General features: G+C 44.2%; 1 protein-coding gene across 2 annotated transcripts in view; it reads right to left on the bottom strand.

The window, feature by feature from the left end:
- Nucleotides 1-4,284: 4,284 nt before the first annotated feature.
- Nucleotides 4,285-18,407, bottom strand: part of gsk3ba (glycogen synthase kinase 3 beta, genome duplicate a) — a 68,363-nt gene continuing 54,240 nt past the window's right edge. The window contains exons 7-11 of one of the 2 annotated variants that reach the window (XM_056240928.1): nucleotides 17,434-17,531; nucleotides 9,553-9,660; nucleotides 6,276-6,462; nucleotides 6,067-6,165; nucleotides 4,285-4,876 (exon numbers count right to left, since the gene is read on the bottom strand). In XM_056240928.1, coding sequence (XP_056096903.1) covers nucleotides 4,809-4,876; nucleotides 6,067-6,165; nucleotides 6,276-6,462; nucleotides 9,553-9,660; nucleotides 17,434-17,531 — 560 coding nt within the window. In that variant the 3' untranslated portion in view covers nucleotides 4,285-4,808. The remainder of the gene's footprint in view (nucleotides 4,877-6,066; nucleotides 6,166-6,275; nucleotides 6,463-9,552; nucleotides 9,661-17,433; nucleotides 17,532-18,407) is intronic. The other variant, XM_056240937.1, reaches the window with a different exon arrangement.

The raw sequence follows: 18,407 nt of genomic DNA, 5'->3' as shown, positions 1-18,407 counted from the left end.
TACGTGAAAAACGCAAGGAAAACCGTTTCTGTTTTTAGTACATCGTTGTCGTGTAAATGTAATATTTGGTAATACTTTATTTTAGTGTTTGTTACACGTTACATGTACTTACTGCAGTAAATGATGTATAATTAAATGCAACTATCCCTAAACCTAACCCTATAGTAAGTACATGTTCTTAATATTCCTCAGTACTTATATGTATAATTACACTGTAATAACGACACCTTAAAATGAAGTGTAACCAAGATTTGTAAATTCGACTTAAATTTTCCCCTTTTGTCATGAAGGGTAACACTTTATAGTAAGGTTCCATTAGTTAACATGAACTAACTGCCAAAAGCATTTATTAATACTTCGAAAGCATATTAATTTCAACATTTACTAACACATTATAAAAACCAAAAGTTGTATCGGATTGTATTATTTAGTAAGTGTTGTATTTTATTAACTAACTTTAACAAACATTAAATGGGACCTTATGGAAAAGTGTTACCTCATAAGCTTTGCCAGGTAAGATGCTGTAAGAGATTATTATTATATAATATTATGTTATTGCATCAGAGACCACAAATTATAAAAACGAAGATATGATACTATGATGCATACTGTGTAAATTGTCTGCCGTATGTCTTGACAAATCTTTTTATTTATTGTTTGTGTTTAAATCTAAAACAGTGGTATGTTAATCGCTTCTAATGGTGTTCAGGTTATATATATATAAATAAAAAAATATTTTAGTAGCTATATTTGACAAGACAAAGAATGTAAGTGTACTTATGGAGTTATGAATCTCATAAAGAACATGGTCAGGTCATATTTTACTCTCCAAAATTAAAAATAAATAAAACATTTTTAGGACTTTCATTACAGTAAATAAAGATTTTTTATTATTGTATTATGGTAATGAGATTGTTTTTAATGCAAAATATCTGTCCAAAAATATCTTTGATTTTGAAGTGAAATTTCTGGACCTGGATAATGTTCTTTAGGTTTCGTGAGATTCACTCTGTGATGTGTGACTGGTTATCAATATATATATATATATATATATATATATATATATATAATCTCTGTTGTGAATATAAGAAACAAAACTTGCTGTGTTTTGCAAAACATGTGAATGTCTACAATTTTGAAGAATCTCTGAAATTTGATGACACTTTCTTGAGAAGTCATTGTCTTTTTGAAAGTTTTAGAGTAAACTTTTTCACTTAGTACGTTCAGATTTTAGCGAACAGACATCACATCAGAATAGCATTTAGAGGTCATTTGGAACTTTTTTTGGTTCTTTAACTAAACACTTGGTTCTGTCACTTAAACACTTAGCAATGACAATCAATGTGTAGATTGTGAGCGAGTGTTATATGTGGATGTGACACATGACAATGTAGAGCAGATGTTTCGGGTTCCAATCTAGGTGTTCAGTGTTTTTGGAACGGGGTCTTTCACATATTTGCTACAAATAAAAGCAGAGGATTCAGGTATCCGGTATCTATGTAAAGCTCAAACTCTTTTGAAAATGCCTTCATGTTGCCATTTTGTGTAGATTAAGCAATTATTTCATCCTGCCTGCAAAATGATAAGGAAACTTGTCATAACATGAATAATTACTACACAGTACACTCAGGTTTTTCTCTCTTTACAGTGGTTATTTTTCAATGTGAGACATATGACCCTCTCAGGAAAATAAATGCAAAATTGTATGAGAACGTGTGTGTTTTTTTAAAAATGTTTTTGAAAGAAGTGTCATATGCTCACCAAGACTGCATTTATTTTTGCTTATTATTTTTGTGGAAACCATGGTACATTTTTTTCAGGATTATTTGATTACATTTAAAACAGCATTTATTTTTTAAATAGATTTTTTTTTTGTACATTAAATGCATCTACCATAATGCTGAATAAAAGTATTAATTAAGATAAATAAATAAACCTTACAAACTCAAAATGGCAGTGTGCACTTTTTTTTTTTCATTAATATTTTTATGCATTTGGCAGATGCTTTTAGCTAAAGCAACTTAAAATGCATTCAAATTACCGTATACGTTTAATTTGAACCCAGGCACTTACCGGAATCACATTAAAACACAAAGCAAAAAAAAAAAAAAAAAGAAACATTTAATTGAACTTTAACATTTTGGGCTGCGAAAAGAAAGACACATGGCAAATGCAGGGTCATTTCCAAGCTATCCTACTCTTTATTTAATGCAAATTACAGTACCAGGTAACTAGTCTCTGAATCCAAGTCACACCAAGGACCAAAACGGACATATTTACAAGGAGAGGAGACATTTAGCATACCTTCACAGAAAAAGAATATATTTCAAATAAAATAAAAATTTCAGTCACAAACAGAGGCATTCAAGTAATATTAATGTTATACAGGTTGCTTTTTTTCTTTTTCATTTTAAACCAAGACAACTTTTTTTTTTCCCAATAAGTGTATTTAATGCGATAGTCTGTAGCCCGCAGTCCTTAAAACATTTTTTTTTTTGTCTTTTTTTGTATTTTGGTAATTGTTTTTAACCCTTGTGTCTTTACATTTTTACTCTAACTTTAGTCACGAGAAGTGGTCACACCATTTGTGGAAAGCAACACATCTATGAACGCGTATCTTACAAGCAAAGCTTTACATTGAGGGTGCGGGGATGAGGGTCCGGCGGGTGCTACGGGACATCTCTACTGCGTACTGTCAGCTGGCCAACGAGCAAAAACACCAAAGAAATCATTATTGCCCCTGGGATGTGTCGCAGTTACGTCACAACACGCTCGTAGTTGGTTCGCTTTGGTAGTGGAACGAGTGTAAGAACGTACATTGTGATTGGCTCCACAGGAACGTGACTTCCTCCACACACAAAAACATCTTTGTGCCAATAAGTGAGTGAATCCAAAGCAAAAAATAAGGAAAAAACATGACAGAAATACCATAGAGTGTGGTTTGTGACAGAAAATGAAGTCGGCTGTCAGTCATTCTGACTTGACCAATCAACAGCACCTGCAGAGGGTCACAGGAAGGGGTGTGGCCTGCCTTGAGTGTAGACAGAAAGGGGGTGTGGCCTAGGGACAGGAAGTGTATGGAAGCAAAGGCACTCCAAACTATAGATACACTATACATTACTAGATATAGTTACAATAATATAGCTGGCACCTACTGTACAGATAAGATTGAACTATATGGCTGGAGAAAGCTCCTTGTCTACAGTATCCAACAAACAGGTCATTCTTACCCTGATCTTTAAAATCTGTTTTTAATCTTTTTGTTTTCTTTGATCCTTTTTTCATTTAATCCCTCGTCTTTGTTTCCGCTCATTAACAGTTCTCAGGTCAGCATTTTATATGTACATAGCAGAACACACGCATGTACACATTCACTCACACATGCTTACAAATTATACAAAAATAAAAGTCAAATAAAAGTGTAAAAGCCAGAATTTGGTGAGGAGCAACATTTCTGTACTGTATATACATGTCTGCCATTTTCATGTACTGCTATACTTTGCGTATTAAGACATTCTGGATAAAGAAAAAGTACATTTTTCTGTAAGCAGGTTGAAAGTATGTCGAGACGTTAGTGGTTGAACCGACGCAGCCACTTCAGTTTAACATTACGAGAGTCGTCTGTGAAGTCTGCGTCACGTCGATGAGTTGTCTTCATCTATTCTTTACGTTTAGCTGTAACTCGCAGTGTGAATACGAACAATTAATCTGAGCGTTACAACACTGACCCACACGCGACAATAAATAACGGGAGGAAATCAGGACAGAAGGTGATTGTAATTCTACCAGGCGAACAGAAGAGCGAAACGCTTGCAAGAAAGGAGCTCCAGCAAAATGTGTCCCAAGTTCTTAGTCATAAACATACTGTATTATTTTGGCCAGCGGCAAAATTCGCCACTGCCCTGACAATCCGTGATGGATTCTGGACCGATGATGCTAGATATAGATCTATATATAACTATATATATATATTTATTTTACATAATGCAAAGTAATATATAAACTGTGTATGTATATATCATACAAGAACACAGAGATGGAGACGCACGTCTCACTTGTCAATCAAAATGTCTGCCCTTCCCCTTAGACCGCCCATTTTATAAAACAAAATAAAACATTCAGCAGACTTAAAAGTCCAGGATAATCTGCAACAGAGAATTTCTCTGTTAGCTTTGTGGTTGGAACATGCGGTTTTTACATTTATACCTCTTCTTTAGTGCTTTGTGGGTTGTTTAGGATACAATTAGATACGATATTTCCTTTAGTTTTGAATACTGCATCATTTTCACCCAATACATACATATATACATATATATATATATATATATATATTGGGTAGCCATGCGCTATAAGAGACCCAGAAAAGTAGAAAGGGACCGAACGTGTAGCTAGAGACAGTCCAGGTGAGAGAAGGGGAGTCCAAATGGAAACGGAAGTGGATGGATCTGGCTACCGGATTGCTTATATAACAAGATTGTCCTCTGAGAAAAAAAAAAAAAAAGTTCCGGCTGGTCACAGACCAGGTTTTATGGTTTTATGGTTTAACCCCCCCCCCCTCCCCCTCCCAACCGTATCCTCACTGATTTCTCTGTCTCTGTCGCTCTCGTGAATTACACCCGACAAGGCTTTTCCAAGTATCATTTTGAACTCTTTCTGAACTTCGTTAAAAAAAAGACGTAAATGAAGGTTGGCTCTTGCAGTCTGAATAAGAGTGGTGGTTACATGACTCAAATCCTGCCCAATAAGCTGGTGAGCAGTGGGGTGGGCGTGGCCCTGGAGGCAGGGTCAGTTCTGATTGGCTGGGGCTCTCAGGTTGAGGTGTTGGAGGCGGAGGCAGAGGCTGCAGTTGTGGTCTGACTGCGATCACTATTGGCATCTGCACACAAAGAGAACATATTTTCATTTTTATTAGTATATATTGTATTTTATGTCTTGATGTCATAATAAAAAGTCACATTAAAAGAATTCCAAGTGAAATAAATAAATAAATAAAACAACTTCACCACTTATTACTATTTGTAAAACGTCCATAAAATCTAAATCATGTGGTCCAAACATGATGCGGTAAAACTAGGAGTGTGCGATTGTAATTGTTATTTTAACAACGTGGAAGCTGACATTATCGTGTACGTCACTTACTATGCAATAACCAAACAAAAACATGCCTTGAGAGTCCACTTATTCATGATGTTGCCTATTAGAATAGTTAGTATGCCTGCAAAATTCAATATATGAGGGCTAAAAGGCCCCTGTATGAGTTTTTGTCTTCTATTTCTATATGATATAGTTAAGCAGTATCACATGAGTAAGAGTGCCGTTTTCCCCAAACATCAGTACGATCGCAAATGTGATATTGATTTTATACAAACAAGAAGTTAATATTGTGAGTTACATTTTAGACACAAAATTGTCAATATTGTCTGTTTTTGCTCTATTTTGCCAATGGAAATACTCCCAAACAAAGCTGCAGCAAAAAGGTGGGTGTTTCGTTCCTGAATGAATCAGTGTTGCTGATGATCCATTGAATGGAATTTGACCTAAAACATGATGCACACATCTAGTAAGGTAAGAAAAAAGACCTAAACCAGTCATGGTACAAGCACATTTAACCAGTCCTACTCAACCCACTTTGAGCGGGATTCGAACCGGCGTCTGGGATGTGGGCGCCATAACAAGGACGCTTAAGATCACACTCTCTAGCGTCAGTCGCAAGTGCGCCTCTTGAGGCCTGGAGAAGTGAGTTTTACTCACACACCTCACTCCCATCCGGGTCACGGCACCAAATGTAACCAGTCCTACTCGACCCGCTTTGAGCGGGATTAGAATCGGCGTCTCCAGCTTGGGAGGCAGGCGTGCTAACAAGGACACTAAGGACAGCAGTCTATAGCGTCACTTGCTAGTGCGACTCTTGAGGCCAGGGGAGTGAGGTTTACTTGCACAGCTCTTACTAGCTGGCATCCGTTACACACACACTCGACAAAATTGGACATTTTATCATAGAGTAGGCTATATACAAATAATAAGGGATGACAGATGAGCACAAAGGTGTCTAAAACAAGAACTGACCTGAAGTGGTAGAGGTGTTGGTGGGAGTAGAAGCTCCTGCCTGGTTACGTGCATGAGCGGGAATTAGGATAGAGGCCAGGGATGGGTTACTGGACAGCTCTGAGTGAAGAGAAAAGAAAAACTGATTTGAACACTATCATCAACAAATGGCTTGTCTTGCTTCTGACAGAACTTTTCTTCATAAAAGCAAATGCAAAATACCGCCTTACCTTGAGTTGTGAAGTTGAATAAGGACGGTTTCTCGCGCCCGTTAGGAAGCTTGACGTTTGGATCCCGCAGTTCATCGAAGAAGGAATGAGCGCAGGCCTCTAGTGGGGTCAGTCGAGCGGTTGGTGTGTACTCCAGCAGCCGGGAACATAATGCAATGGCTTCCGGAGGCGTGCGTGGCCGGAACACCTGCGGAGAAGTTTAAGAAGTTTAGTAAGAGAAGAAACCTATATGCAGAGATTAGGATGGCCTCCTTTACATGTTTTGGTATCAACAAACAGCAAGGGCCTCATTTATAAAATGTAAATATAATCTGACATGATCAAAAATTCCATGGATTTAATGCTGCCTTCATGACATGTGCTATCGGAATTATCGTAAATATGGGTTTCCTAGTTAAAAATTGGACATGAACGCCCTCTCGAGTCGTATTTACCACTGGGAAGCTCTGGGGTGATTTTGATACCCAAGTTTCCGAGTTGGGCATGTCTTAAACTTTAAACACGGTAGAGGGGAGAACGGCTGTGACTGCAATTCTTTACTAGTTTTAGAACGGCTACATCATTCCACAGTCTTGCCGTTAAAATAGTGCATATTTACATATATGAATAATCATTTAAAGCGCAGTGTATGTATTATACACTGCGAAAATAGCCTGGATTTGACGGAAATCCCAGAAATATTGATAGTGCAGTGAATGTCAATGAATGGGACACTAAATGTCATTTTCAGGCAAGAATAAACCTGGTGTTCTCCGTGATTCCTGTTCTTTCCGACAGCAAAGCACTTGAATGTGACAAGCTCGTAATCATAACTTCAGAACTGGAAAGTAGGAACATTTCCGATAGCACATAACGCCAGCATAATCTTGTCCATTAAAAATGAGGAACAAATCTTGATTTGTTAAGCAGAAACTGTGTGATAACTGGAAAGCTTGCTTTCAAACCTTTTTTGAATTAATAACTGCACATTATGAATGAATAACTTTTACATAAGCTTTATATTTCATTCCGTCTCACCGTAATTCACTTGGCGTGCCTTTGGGAAGTTTTTTTGTTCCTATGGATGTTTTATGAATCATTAATAGGAAATTGAATCATCTATGAATCATTTAGGAAATTGTCTTTTATTCACACTTAGGATGATTACACGCACATCTTTAGAAATGAGGCCCCAGGTTCCCATTGTGGCAACTTGTCCTGTATAAGGTGACATCATGTCCCATTATGGGGTTTTAAAGGAACTTTTTTGCCCCTGGGTAATAAGGGTAAAATGTTCAAATGCTTTTTGTTGGCGAGTCTTTAAGGAGCTTGTATATAAAGAAATGACCCATCCTAGGAACAATTCAACTGAAATTAGCCTTGTTCTGACAGAGAAACAGGAAGGAATATTTATCTTTTAGAGGCGTTTGAGTAACAGGCATTTTGGGCATATCCCGTGCAGAAGGTAAGACTGTCTTGAAGGGAGGGGTCTGATTGGAAGCAGGACAAGACTAAACACACCCTGCAGCTCAGTCGTGTACTATACACAATGACCACTAGGGGGCATCTGAGAGATCCTGCCATTATACTTCATGTGGACTACAGTGTTGGGTGAATGGCCAGACACATTTAATCGCCATATCTGCATAATACATTTCAAGTATAAAATGTTTTTTAAGCAATAACTTAACTGGGTCACACTTTAGATTAGGGTCCAATTCTCATTGTTAACTAACTATTAACTATGACTTTTGCCTCAATAAACTCCTAATTACTGCTAATTACTAGTTAAGTTTAGGTATTGGGTAAGATTAAGGGATGTAGAATATGATCATGCAGAATAAGGCATTAATAATAAATCCTAGTAATCTGCATGCTTATAAGCAACTAGTTAATAATGAGAATCAGACCCTAAACTAAAGTGTTATCTTAAACTGACAATTAGTTTAGGTAAACTTTAAAAGTAACAAATTCCTTTCTAATCACACCAAAGAAAAGTAGCAAGACTCATTACCAGTTGAAACATGTCCATCCAGAACAGTTTAGCTGTCCTTCGACTGCAATTTTCAAATGACTCAGCAAGTTCAGTTTAATGTACATGCTAACAGTTTCATTTGCAAGGCAAAATCTACAATACCGCTTAAAGGTTTGGGGGTCAGTGAGATTTTTTTGTTGATGTTTTTGGAATTGAAAAGTCTCCTAAGCTAATAGTAAATATTGTGAAGTGTTATCAGAATTAAAAATGACTGTTTTCTATTTAAATATATATTTGAAAGTGTAATAAATTCCTGTGATGGCAAAGCTGAAATTTCTGCATCATTACTCCAGTCTTCAGTGTCACATGACCCTTCAGAAATCATTCTAATATGCTGATTTGATGCTCAAGAAATGTACTTTTGAAATCAGCTGTGCGGGCAAAAAAATTGTTTCATTATTAATGCCACATTTGATCAATTTAATGCATCCTTGCTGAATAAAAAAGTATTTTTTAAATCTTACTGACCCCAAACTTTTGAACAGTATATATATATATATATATATATATATATATATCACAAGCACAATCCAAACCAAAAACAACGAACACATAGCAAACAACAATTTAGTGCAATGAAGTCAGTAAGCAATGTAGAGCGTATCTGGTGGTGAGGTCATTCAACTCAAATGAACATGCGGATGTGACATCACTGGCTGACAGTGGTTCTGCTCCAAAACCTAGTGAAATGCCATCCTGACTAATGGCTAAATATGCAGCGGCCTTATTATAATACATAGAACACAAATACTTAAAATAGGCCTTTTATATCTTTATTTAATTTAGTATTGAATGAATTATAATTATATTGATACATAATGTATATTTACATATTTATAATTTCTTTGCAAGCATCTTGGATTTTTTTTATCTTGACATAGCGCATTATGGAATTGCATTCTCTCTTCTAAATCAAGCTATTTTACAAAGCTGCATAATTATTCCGCCTACCTTTCTGAACAGGATTCTTTCATAGGCAGCTCACTAGAGATCGGAACAGTGCGACTGTAATGGTCACAACAGAGCTCAGAAAGAGGACGCCTACAGTCGGACACAATCCTGACTGAAATTTTCCATCCTCTTTAATCAACTAGTTGAGAAGTAGAGAGTCCGAGAGCAATAGATGAAATAAAGTGATGTCGGCGAGTCCTGTGTGGTGCAGACGGGGTGATGTGAATGAAATGGAGCCAGGATGAGGAGTCGAGCTGAGGGCTGGAGGTGGGAGGCGGCTGTGCTAGAAGTAGTAAAACAGTTGACCTGTACCTGTTTACTCACCTTAGTCCATGGATGGGCCTTAATCTGGGGGAATTTGAACTCGGTGTAGTTTGGGTTCATTTCCCGAATCTGCTCACGTGTGGGAGTGCCAAGCACCTGTGACCACAAACACAGAGAAAGACCAGTCAAGACACAGTAATATAATGCTGTTTCTTCAGCTATAGCCAACTTTACGTTCCGGCGGTTTGGTTTTTATTAAAAAGGATTTCACCACTTTCTTTTTCTTATATGAAGTTCACATGACAAAGTCTTGAAAAAGTTTTACCAAGCCTTTCTTATTTTTGTTTGTTTGTTTGTTTTAGTTTTCAAATTAATTTTAGGAATAAAGTTTATTGTTTTACACTTTTGATATAAAAACAACAACAGAATTTTCGGTATTTTACAGTGTCCTTGTTACACGTTACATGTAGTTACCATAGTACTAACAGCAAATTATTTATACTTGCATAAAACTAACGCTCAATCAAATCCTAATCCTACCCTAACCCTGTAGTGAGCACATGTAGTTGCTTAATATTACTCAGTACTTATATAATTACACTGTAACAATGACACCTTAAAATAAAGTGTAACCGAATTTTCAAATAAAAAATTAATAATTTCAATATTTATTTTGTGGAAATTATTTTTTATTATACATTTTCTACAAAATGATGTCTGTTCCACATCTGTATAACATGCAATTATCTGAACTGTAGTGTTTTTTGACTCACTTAAGTAGGACCCTTTAGTTCACCCAATAATGAAAAATATATAATTTATTCACCCTCATGTCGTTCAAACCCCATATGACTTTCTTTCATCCTCGAAACACAAATGAAGATATTTGAAATGAAATCCGAGAGTTCCCTTTCGTTGTCACTCCGAGTTCCGTCGGATGACGACGAATGGGGGTTTCGCTTAGAAGCCAATCAACTTCAAATACTTCAAAACGAGCCAATGGCAAAGAAATGCCATGGGTCTGCGGAATTTGCATAGCGTAACTCCGCCTCACCTCGTGAGTATATAAGGAGAACGCTGGCAGCAAATAGGCATGTTTTCGCTTTGGAGCCAAGTTAATCCTTCGTTCCACAAGCCATTCCTGAAATTGTCAGTTCTTCAAACGAGCAAGATTCTCTGGTGTTGGTGTGACGGCGATCTTCGGCGAGCGCGCACTTCCTGCTTATCTGTCTGTGGTTCGACAGCGAGTGTGTTTCTCCCCGAGCGCTTCAACACAATCAGGTTTCTATTCTCACAAAAGAGCTTGCACGTGGCACGTCTTTTTAAAGATGCCTCGCCCGTGCACTTCTGGTAGGCTGGTTGACGACTCTGATGGGCACGGGTGCTGCATAGTGTGTTTGGGCATTGATCACGCTAGAGCAGCACTCGTGGATGACTCATGTTCTCTCTGTGGGAACATGACCATCGCAGCATTACGGTCAAGACTCGGTGATCTCGCAAGAGTGAGGGTCCCCTCATCCACACCCCGATCTACTGACTCTAGAAATAGAGCTAGTACTTCGGCTGGTGGCCAGGGTGATCTGAGGGTGACGGTTTGGAACCAAGCGCCGACTATCAGTCCGTGCCCAGCCGCACCCTCTCCAATGCTGCAACCCGTGAGTGTTCAGGGGATTCCGGCGAGATCATCTTCGGGTGTCCCGCGGGTTTCCTTTGGCGCTCCAGAGGAAGATGCCATGTCTATTGCAGCATCACAAGGTGGGTCGGAGTCTGCTGGAAGTGAAGACTCATCACTGCTGCCGCCTTCGGGTGTGACTACAGTTGTGCCAGAGTCAGATCCAGAGATGACGGCCATGCTGTCTCGAGCCGCCGCGAGCATCGGGTTAGAGTGGAACCCTCCGCCCTGTCCCGAGCGCTCGCGGCTGGATGACTGGTATTTGGGTCAGGCTGCGGACCCCCGTCCGCGTCAGGCCCCGATACCTTTCTTCCCGGACGTGCATGATGAGATCTCGAAGTCCTGGAAGACTCCCATGTCTTCCCGTGACCGCTCGATGATCTCATCCGCCTTTCCTCCCCTCGATGAGGCCGCTGCCCGTGGGTACACTGGGCTTCCCCCGGTCGAACGCTCTGTTGCGATGCAACTGTGTCCTCAGAGCGCTTCGTCTCGTGGTGAGCCAAAGCACCCATCCAAAGCCTGTAGGTATTCGTCTACGTTAGTGGCGAAGTCCTACAGAGCTGCGGGACAGGCAGCCACCTCTTTGCATGCCATGGCCATTCTGCAGGTCTACCAGGCCCAGATGCTCAGGGACATGCACGAGGGTAGGACGGACCCAGGGCTCTTCAATGAGCTGCGTGCCGCCACCGACCTTGCTCTCCGAGCGACGAAGGTGACCGCACGCTCCCTGGGTTTGGTGATGTCCACAGCCGTGGTCCAGGAGAGACATCTTTGGCTTAATCTTGCCGATATGAAGGATGCCGAGCGGTCCCGGCTGCTCGACACCCCCATATCGCAAGATGGCCTTTTCGGCGGTGCAGTCGAGGACTTTGCCCAACAGTTCTCGACTGCGCAGAAACAGACTGAGGCTATCAAGCATATTCTGCCCCGACGGCCCGCTGCTGCCTCCACCCAGCCGACCGGGCAGAGTACTCAGTCTGTTCGCCGCCGAGGGCGCCCTCCTGCGACTCCCGCCCCTCCCGCCCGGCCCAAGCAGCAGCCTCCACCCGGGCCCGGTCGCGGAGGAAGTCGCAAGAAGGCGCCCCAGCCCTCTCCAGCCCCGCCCCCCGCTAAACGCCGGGCCAAGCGGCGCTCCTGAGACGGGCTGCTCAGGGATGACGTGTTTTTCTCAGGAGGTGGTTGCAGGACCACTCCTTCCCCCGGTGGAGGGCCGGGGGAGAATCTTTTGTTCTCCACTCCCCGCTGCTCACCCACGGGTGGGCAGTACCCTAATGTGGTTAAAGAAAGAAATAACACGTTCATCCCTGAGCACACAGAGTTCTTGGACGACACGGTGCGCCGCCCCCGGGCCGTGCACCCCTCGTCCTCCTCTGTCCCAGAGCCGGATGACAGTGCGTGCCGTCCCCGGACCGCACCACTCTCATCCCCCTCTGTCGCCAGACCCCTGGCAGAGCAGACCCCCGTGGAACGTTCGTCCTTCCCTGGTCTCCTCTGTCAGGGCGCGGTTCATGACTGCACCCCCACATCGGGCCGCTATGCCGTCCACGTCTGGGTCAGTCATACCGCCTCGCTGCCCCACCGACGGGAAGTCTGTGGTTCGCATGACCCCGCTGGTGCAGTCCTTGGGAGCTTGGTTAGAGCTTCCCAACCTGTCCCGCTGGGTCGCACGAACGATCAGGCTCGGCTACGCGATTCAGTTCGCGCGGTCTCCTCCCCGCTTCAGGGGAGTCCGCTCCACTTTGGTCGGTGGCAATGCCCCTATCATGAGAGCGGAGGTTGCTACCCTGCTGGCGAAGGGTGCGATCGAGACTGTCCCTCCAGCCGAAATGAGGTCCGGGTTTTACAGCCCCTACTTCATTGTCCCGAAGAAAACCGGTGGGTTACGGCCAATCCTGGACCTGCGCGTATTGAACCGCTCCCTTCACAGGCTGCCGTTCAAGATGCTCACCGCCAAACGCGTTTTCGAATGTGTGCGGCACCAGGATTGGTTTGCAGCGATCGACCTGAAGGACGCCTACTTTCATGTCTCCATTCTCCCTCGACACAGACCGTTCCTACGGTTTGCTTTCGAGGGACAGGCATATCAGTACGCAGTTCTCCCATTCGGGCTAGCCCTGTCCCCTCGCGTCTTCACGAAGGTCGTCGAGGCAGCCCTTGTTCCCCTCCGGGAACACGGGGTTCGCATTCTGAACTATCTCGACGACTGGCTGATTCTAGCTCACTCTCGAGATCAGCTTTGCGAACACAGGGATTTGGTACTCCGCCATGTAGCCCGTTTGGGCCTTCGGGTCAACTGGGAGAAGAGCAAACTTTGCCCCGTGCAGAGGATCTCTTTTCTCGGTATGGAGATCGACTCGGTCGCCATGTCCGCGCAGCTTACGAGCGAGCGCGCGCAGTCACTGCTGACTTGCCTGAGACAGTTCGAGGGCAAGAGTGCGGTTCCACTGAAACTCTTTCAGAGGCTCCTGGGGCATATGGCATCTGCAGCCGCGGCAACGCCGCTCGGATTGCTTCATATGAGACCGCTTCAGCTTTGGCTTCGCGACCGAGTCCCGAGGTGGGCATGGCAACACGGCACGCTCCGAGTACCAGTTACTCCGACCTGCCGTCAGACCTTCACCCCGTGGGGGAACCTCAGCTTTCTACGGGCAGGAGTGCCTCTGGAACGAGCTTCCCGGCATGTTGTTGTAACGACAGATGCCTCCACCACGGGCTGGGGTGCCATGTGCAATGGACGTGCTGCCGCGGGCTCCTGGACAGGACCCCACCGCTTATGGCACATCAATTGCCTCGAGTTGCAGGCTGTACGTCTTGCTCTGCGCCGCTTCCGGGCCGTGCTCAAGAATCAACACGTACTAGTCCGAACAGACAATACCGCCACTGTAGCGTACATCAACCGTCAAGGTGGTCTGCGCTCCCGCCGTATGTCGCAACTCGCCCGCCACCTCCTCTTATGGAGTCAGAAGCATCTGAGGTCGCTTCGAGCCATTTACATCCCTGGAGCCCTGAACTGTGCAGCCGACGAGCTGTCACGGCTTCAGCCCCTCCCCGGAGATTGGCGACTCCATCCCCAGACGGTTCAGCTGATTTGGGACCAGTTCGGGGACGCACAGATAGATCTGTTTGCCTCTCACGACTCGACCCATTGCGCCCAGTATTATTCCCTGACCGAGGGCACGCTCGGCACGGATGCTCTGGCGCACAGCTGGCCGCGGGGCCGCAAATATGCGTTTCCCCCAGTGAGCCTTCTTGCGCAACTCCTGCGCAAGGTCAGGGAGGACGAGGAGCAGGTCACTCTGGTCGCGCCGTACTGGCCCACCCGGACCTGGTTCTCCGAACTTGTACTCCTCGCGACAGCACCTCCTTGGCCGATTCCTCTGAGGAAGGACCTCCTTTCTCAGGGACGGGGCACCCTATGGCACCCTCGTCCCGATCTGTGGAACCTCCACGTGTGGCTCCTGGACGGGACGAGGCAGGTTTGAGTACCCTGCCACCAGCGGTGGCGGCTACCATCACTTCCGCTAGAGCGTCGTCCACGAGACACCTCTATGCGTTGAAGTGGAACCTCTTCGTCAGCTGGTGCTCTTCTCGCCGAGAAGAGCCCCGGAGTTGTTCGATCAGTGTTGTGCTTTCCTTTCTTCAAGAAGGGTTGGAGCGAAGGCTGTCTCCCTCCACCCTTAAGGTCTATGTAGCCGCTATTGCCGCACAGCATGACCTTATAGAAGGTAAGTCTTTGGGGAAGCATGACCTGATCGTCAGGTTCCTGAGAGGAGCGAGGAGACTGAATCCTCCTCGCCCTCCTCTCGTACCCTCTTGGGACCTCGCAGTGGTCCTAACTGCCCTGCGTAGTGCTCCCTTTGAGCCTTTGCAGTCAGTCGAGCTAAACTTCCTATCTATGAAGACAGCGCTTCTGACTGCATTGGCCTCCGTTAAGAGGGTGGGGGACCTGCACGCATTCTCCGTTGACGAAGCGTGCCTAGAATTCGGGCCGGGCTATTCTCACGTGATCCTGAGACCCCGGCTTGGATATGTGCCCAAGGTTCCTACCACTCCCTTCCGGGACCAGGTGGTGAACCTGCAAGCGCTGCCCCCGGAGGAGGCAGACCCAGCCTTGGCACTGCTCTGTCCAGTACGTGCTCTTCGCATCTATGTAGACAGAACGCAGTGTTTCAGGACCTCAGACCAGCTCTTTGTCTGTTATGGTGGGAAGCTGAAGGGAAAGGCTCTCTCCAAGCAGAGGTTGTCTCACTGGATAGTGGACGCCATTGCTTTGGCATACCAGCAGCAAGGTCGACCGTGCCCCCTTGGTGTGACTGCCCACTCCACCCGGAGTGTGGCATCCTCTTGGGCTCTAGCGCATGGCGCCTCGCTAACAGACATCTGCAGAGCTGCAGGCTGGGCAACACCTAACACATTCGCCAGATTTTACAATCTCCGAGTGGAGCCTGTGTCCTCTCATGTACTCGCTTCAACCAGCTAGTACCGGACCCGCTCAGGTGTCTTCGCTTGCTCGCCATTCCACTCTACGGACTGGATACGTGCGATATTCTCCTCAGGTGAGCTTCTCCGAAAGCCCTGAGCTCCTCCAGCACTCCTGACGTCGGCGCCAGTGTCTCTTGCCTGTGCGTCGGCTAGGTGCCTCCCGTGTGCATGGTACCGCCCGGAGCTACCCCCACATGTGTATTCCCACTGTAAGCCTCTCTGAGCATGTGTCTTTCCCTTGGCAAGCCATCTTGCCACCCCTGGGGTTGAAATATTCCACCTGCGGCTGGATACCCCAGTGATTCCCCATATGCATCCCTCGGGGTCATATGTGTATTTCTAAGTCCCCCCCTCTGGGTTGGCAGTAATTGCATACTTCCCTAAGACCTGGGATATGCTCCCCAGTGTACCTTGGTTTTCCTGTGTTAAATAGGAGTCCTTCGTCCGTGCTAGTCTCACGACAGGGATCTCAGATTTACGCAGGGCACTGGAAGACAGCTGAGAAGTGGCGTGATTAGACTGGTATCCCCATTCGTCGTCATCCGACGGAACTCGGAGTGACAACGAAAGGGAACGTCTCGGTTACGGATGTAACCCTCGTTCCCTGAGTAGGGAACGGAGACGTTCCGTCTTCCTGCCACTTCCGCTGTACCGCGGGGATCGCCTGAACTCAGGTTGGCTCCTCAGCGAAGAAACATGCCTATTTGCTGCCAGCGTTCTCCTTATATACTCACGAGGTGAGGCGGAGTTACGCTATGCAAATTCCGCAGACCCATGGCATTTCTTTGCCATTGGCTCGTTTTGAAGTATTTGAAGTTGATTGGCTTCTAAGCGAAACCCCCATTCGTCGTCATCCGACGGAACGTCTCCGTTCCCTACTCAGGGAACGAGGGTTACATCCGTAACCGAGACGATTTCTGTCCCTCCATTGACCGTACGAGCCTCTACCACTTTGTCGCTTCGAAAAGTTCCCAAAGAGATCATAAAACTAATCCTCTTTTCTGAAGAGACTCGATTGCTTTATATGATGAACAGATTGAATGTAGGCTTTTATTCACGTAAATATTGATCAGTGAACATAAACAGAAGCTCAACCGTACTTGCCTGACGCGCAAGAACAAACCTCTTGTGGAAGCTCAAACACGCTGCGTAACACGAGAATGAACCTCATTGGTTCTCACACGGCAAGCGAAGATGCTTGAGCCTCCGTTTATCAAATCTGATATGGGAGTTGAATAATGTTTATATGTGAATAAAAGCCTAAATTCAATCTGTTCATCATCTAAAGCGATCGTGTCTCTTCAGAAAATCCGGACTAAACCACTCGATTCATATGGCTTCGTTTTATGATCTCTTTATATACTTTTGGAAGTGTCAAAGAGTTGCATGGACTGTCAATGGAGGAACAGAAATCTCTCTCAGATTTCATGTAAATATCGTAAGTACGAAAGTCTTAAAGATTTGGAATGACATGAGTGAGTAAACCCTCAATGTCAGTCAATGTCAGTTCTATTGAAACTTGTGTGGCATGTAATTAAATATATTTGAAATTAACACATTAACTAGAAAAAGTGTGAAAAGTTTTAAGAGAGTGTACCTTCTAAAAGCCCACAGGGCCAAACCTGCCTTTACTTGAAGAAACACCCATAAATCATCTTGTACAGATCTAACCATCTAAACCATCTGCGCAACAGTCAGTTCATAGGTCTTCCCACAAACTCATGCAAACATAGAGATTAAATCAGACAGAAGTGCCGGTGTCGCGGCGCCAGTACCTTGATGATTTCCACCAGCTGATCTACTCCACTGTCGCCGGGGAAAATCGGTTGTCCTAGCAACAGTTCCGCCAGCACGCAGCCAGCTGACCACACATCTGCGGGGAAAGGGGGTTAGAGTGAGGGACATTCTTATTAGCCAGAGGTCAAGGACGCATACAAAGCAAAACTGTGCAGTATGAGCCTTCTATTCTTCTATGTTCGATGCATGTCCTTGCAAAGTCACAAATGGCACGTAAAACAAAAAAGCATAAAACAATGCTCAGAATATGAGTAAAAAATCCTTGAGCTGACAAGAGATACTTAGGCCACGTTTACACAAAGCCAGGTATTTAGAGAAACGATTATTTCCCCCTCTCCGTTTTCAATAATAACATCGTGGACACACCCGCATAAATACGCCGTCGAGCGCCATCATAACTATGCCAAACCTATGGGCGGCAGTGTAGGGAGAAGGATAAAGCCATGCAAGCCAATCAGAATCCTCAGAATCGACAAGAGAGAACCTAAAACCCCGTTTCTCCCAGTTGACACGACAACACATAACCGGCGTTTTCAGAAATCTCCACTTTGGCTGGAGTTTTTAGAAATAATCGTTTTCTGTGATAAAAACGGGGTTTTCGTGTAAATGAGAGGCCAAACCACAGGGAAATATCTGCGTTTTCTCTGCGTGTAAACGGGGCCTTAAAGGGATAGTTCACTTTGAAATACATTTTTGGTATGTTTTAGCTTACCTCAAGGGCATCCAAGATGTAGGTGTCTTTGTTTCCGCAGTAGTTTCAATTTTGATATTTTTAGGTCAAACCGTTCTTGTCTGTCAGTCATATAATGCAGGTCTACGGTCACTTCCTCAAAGAGCATGCACAGAGAAGTCCAAATTAAACATGATTTAATGACTCGTAAATGTAAGTACACATTGATTGGCTAAGACACGAAACGAGCGGTTTGTGTGAGAAAACGAACAGTATTTATAT

Source organism: Rhinichthys klamathensis, unplaced genomic scaffold, assembly GCF_029890125.1.
Source record: "Rhinichthys klamathensis goyatoka isolate OS25496 unplaced genomic scaffold, OSU_Roscu_1.1 h1tg000021l_1, whole genome shotgun sequence".
Taxonomy (NCBI): Eukaryota; Metazoa; Chordata; class Actinopteri; order Cypriniformes; family Leuciscidae; genus Rhinichthys; species Rhinichthys klamathensis.
Note: the sequence above shows the minus strand (reverse complement) of the source record. Positions and strands in the feature narration are given on the sequence as shown.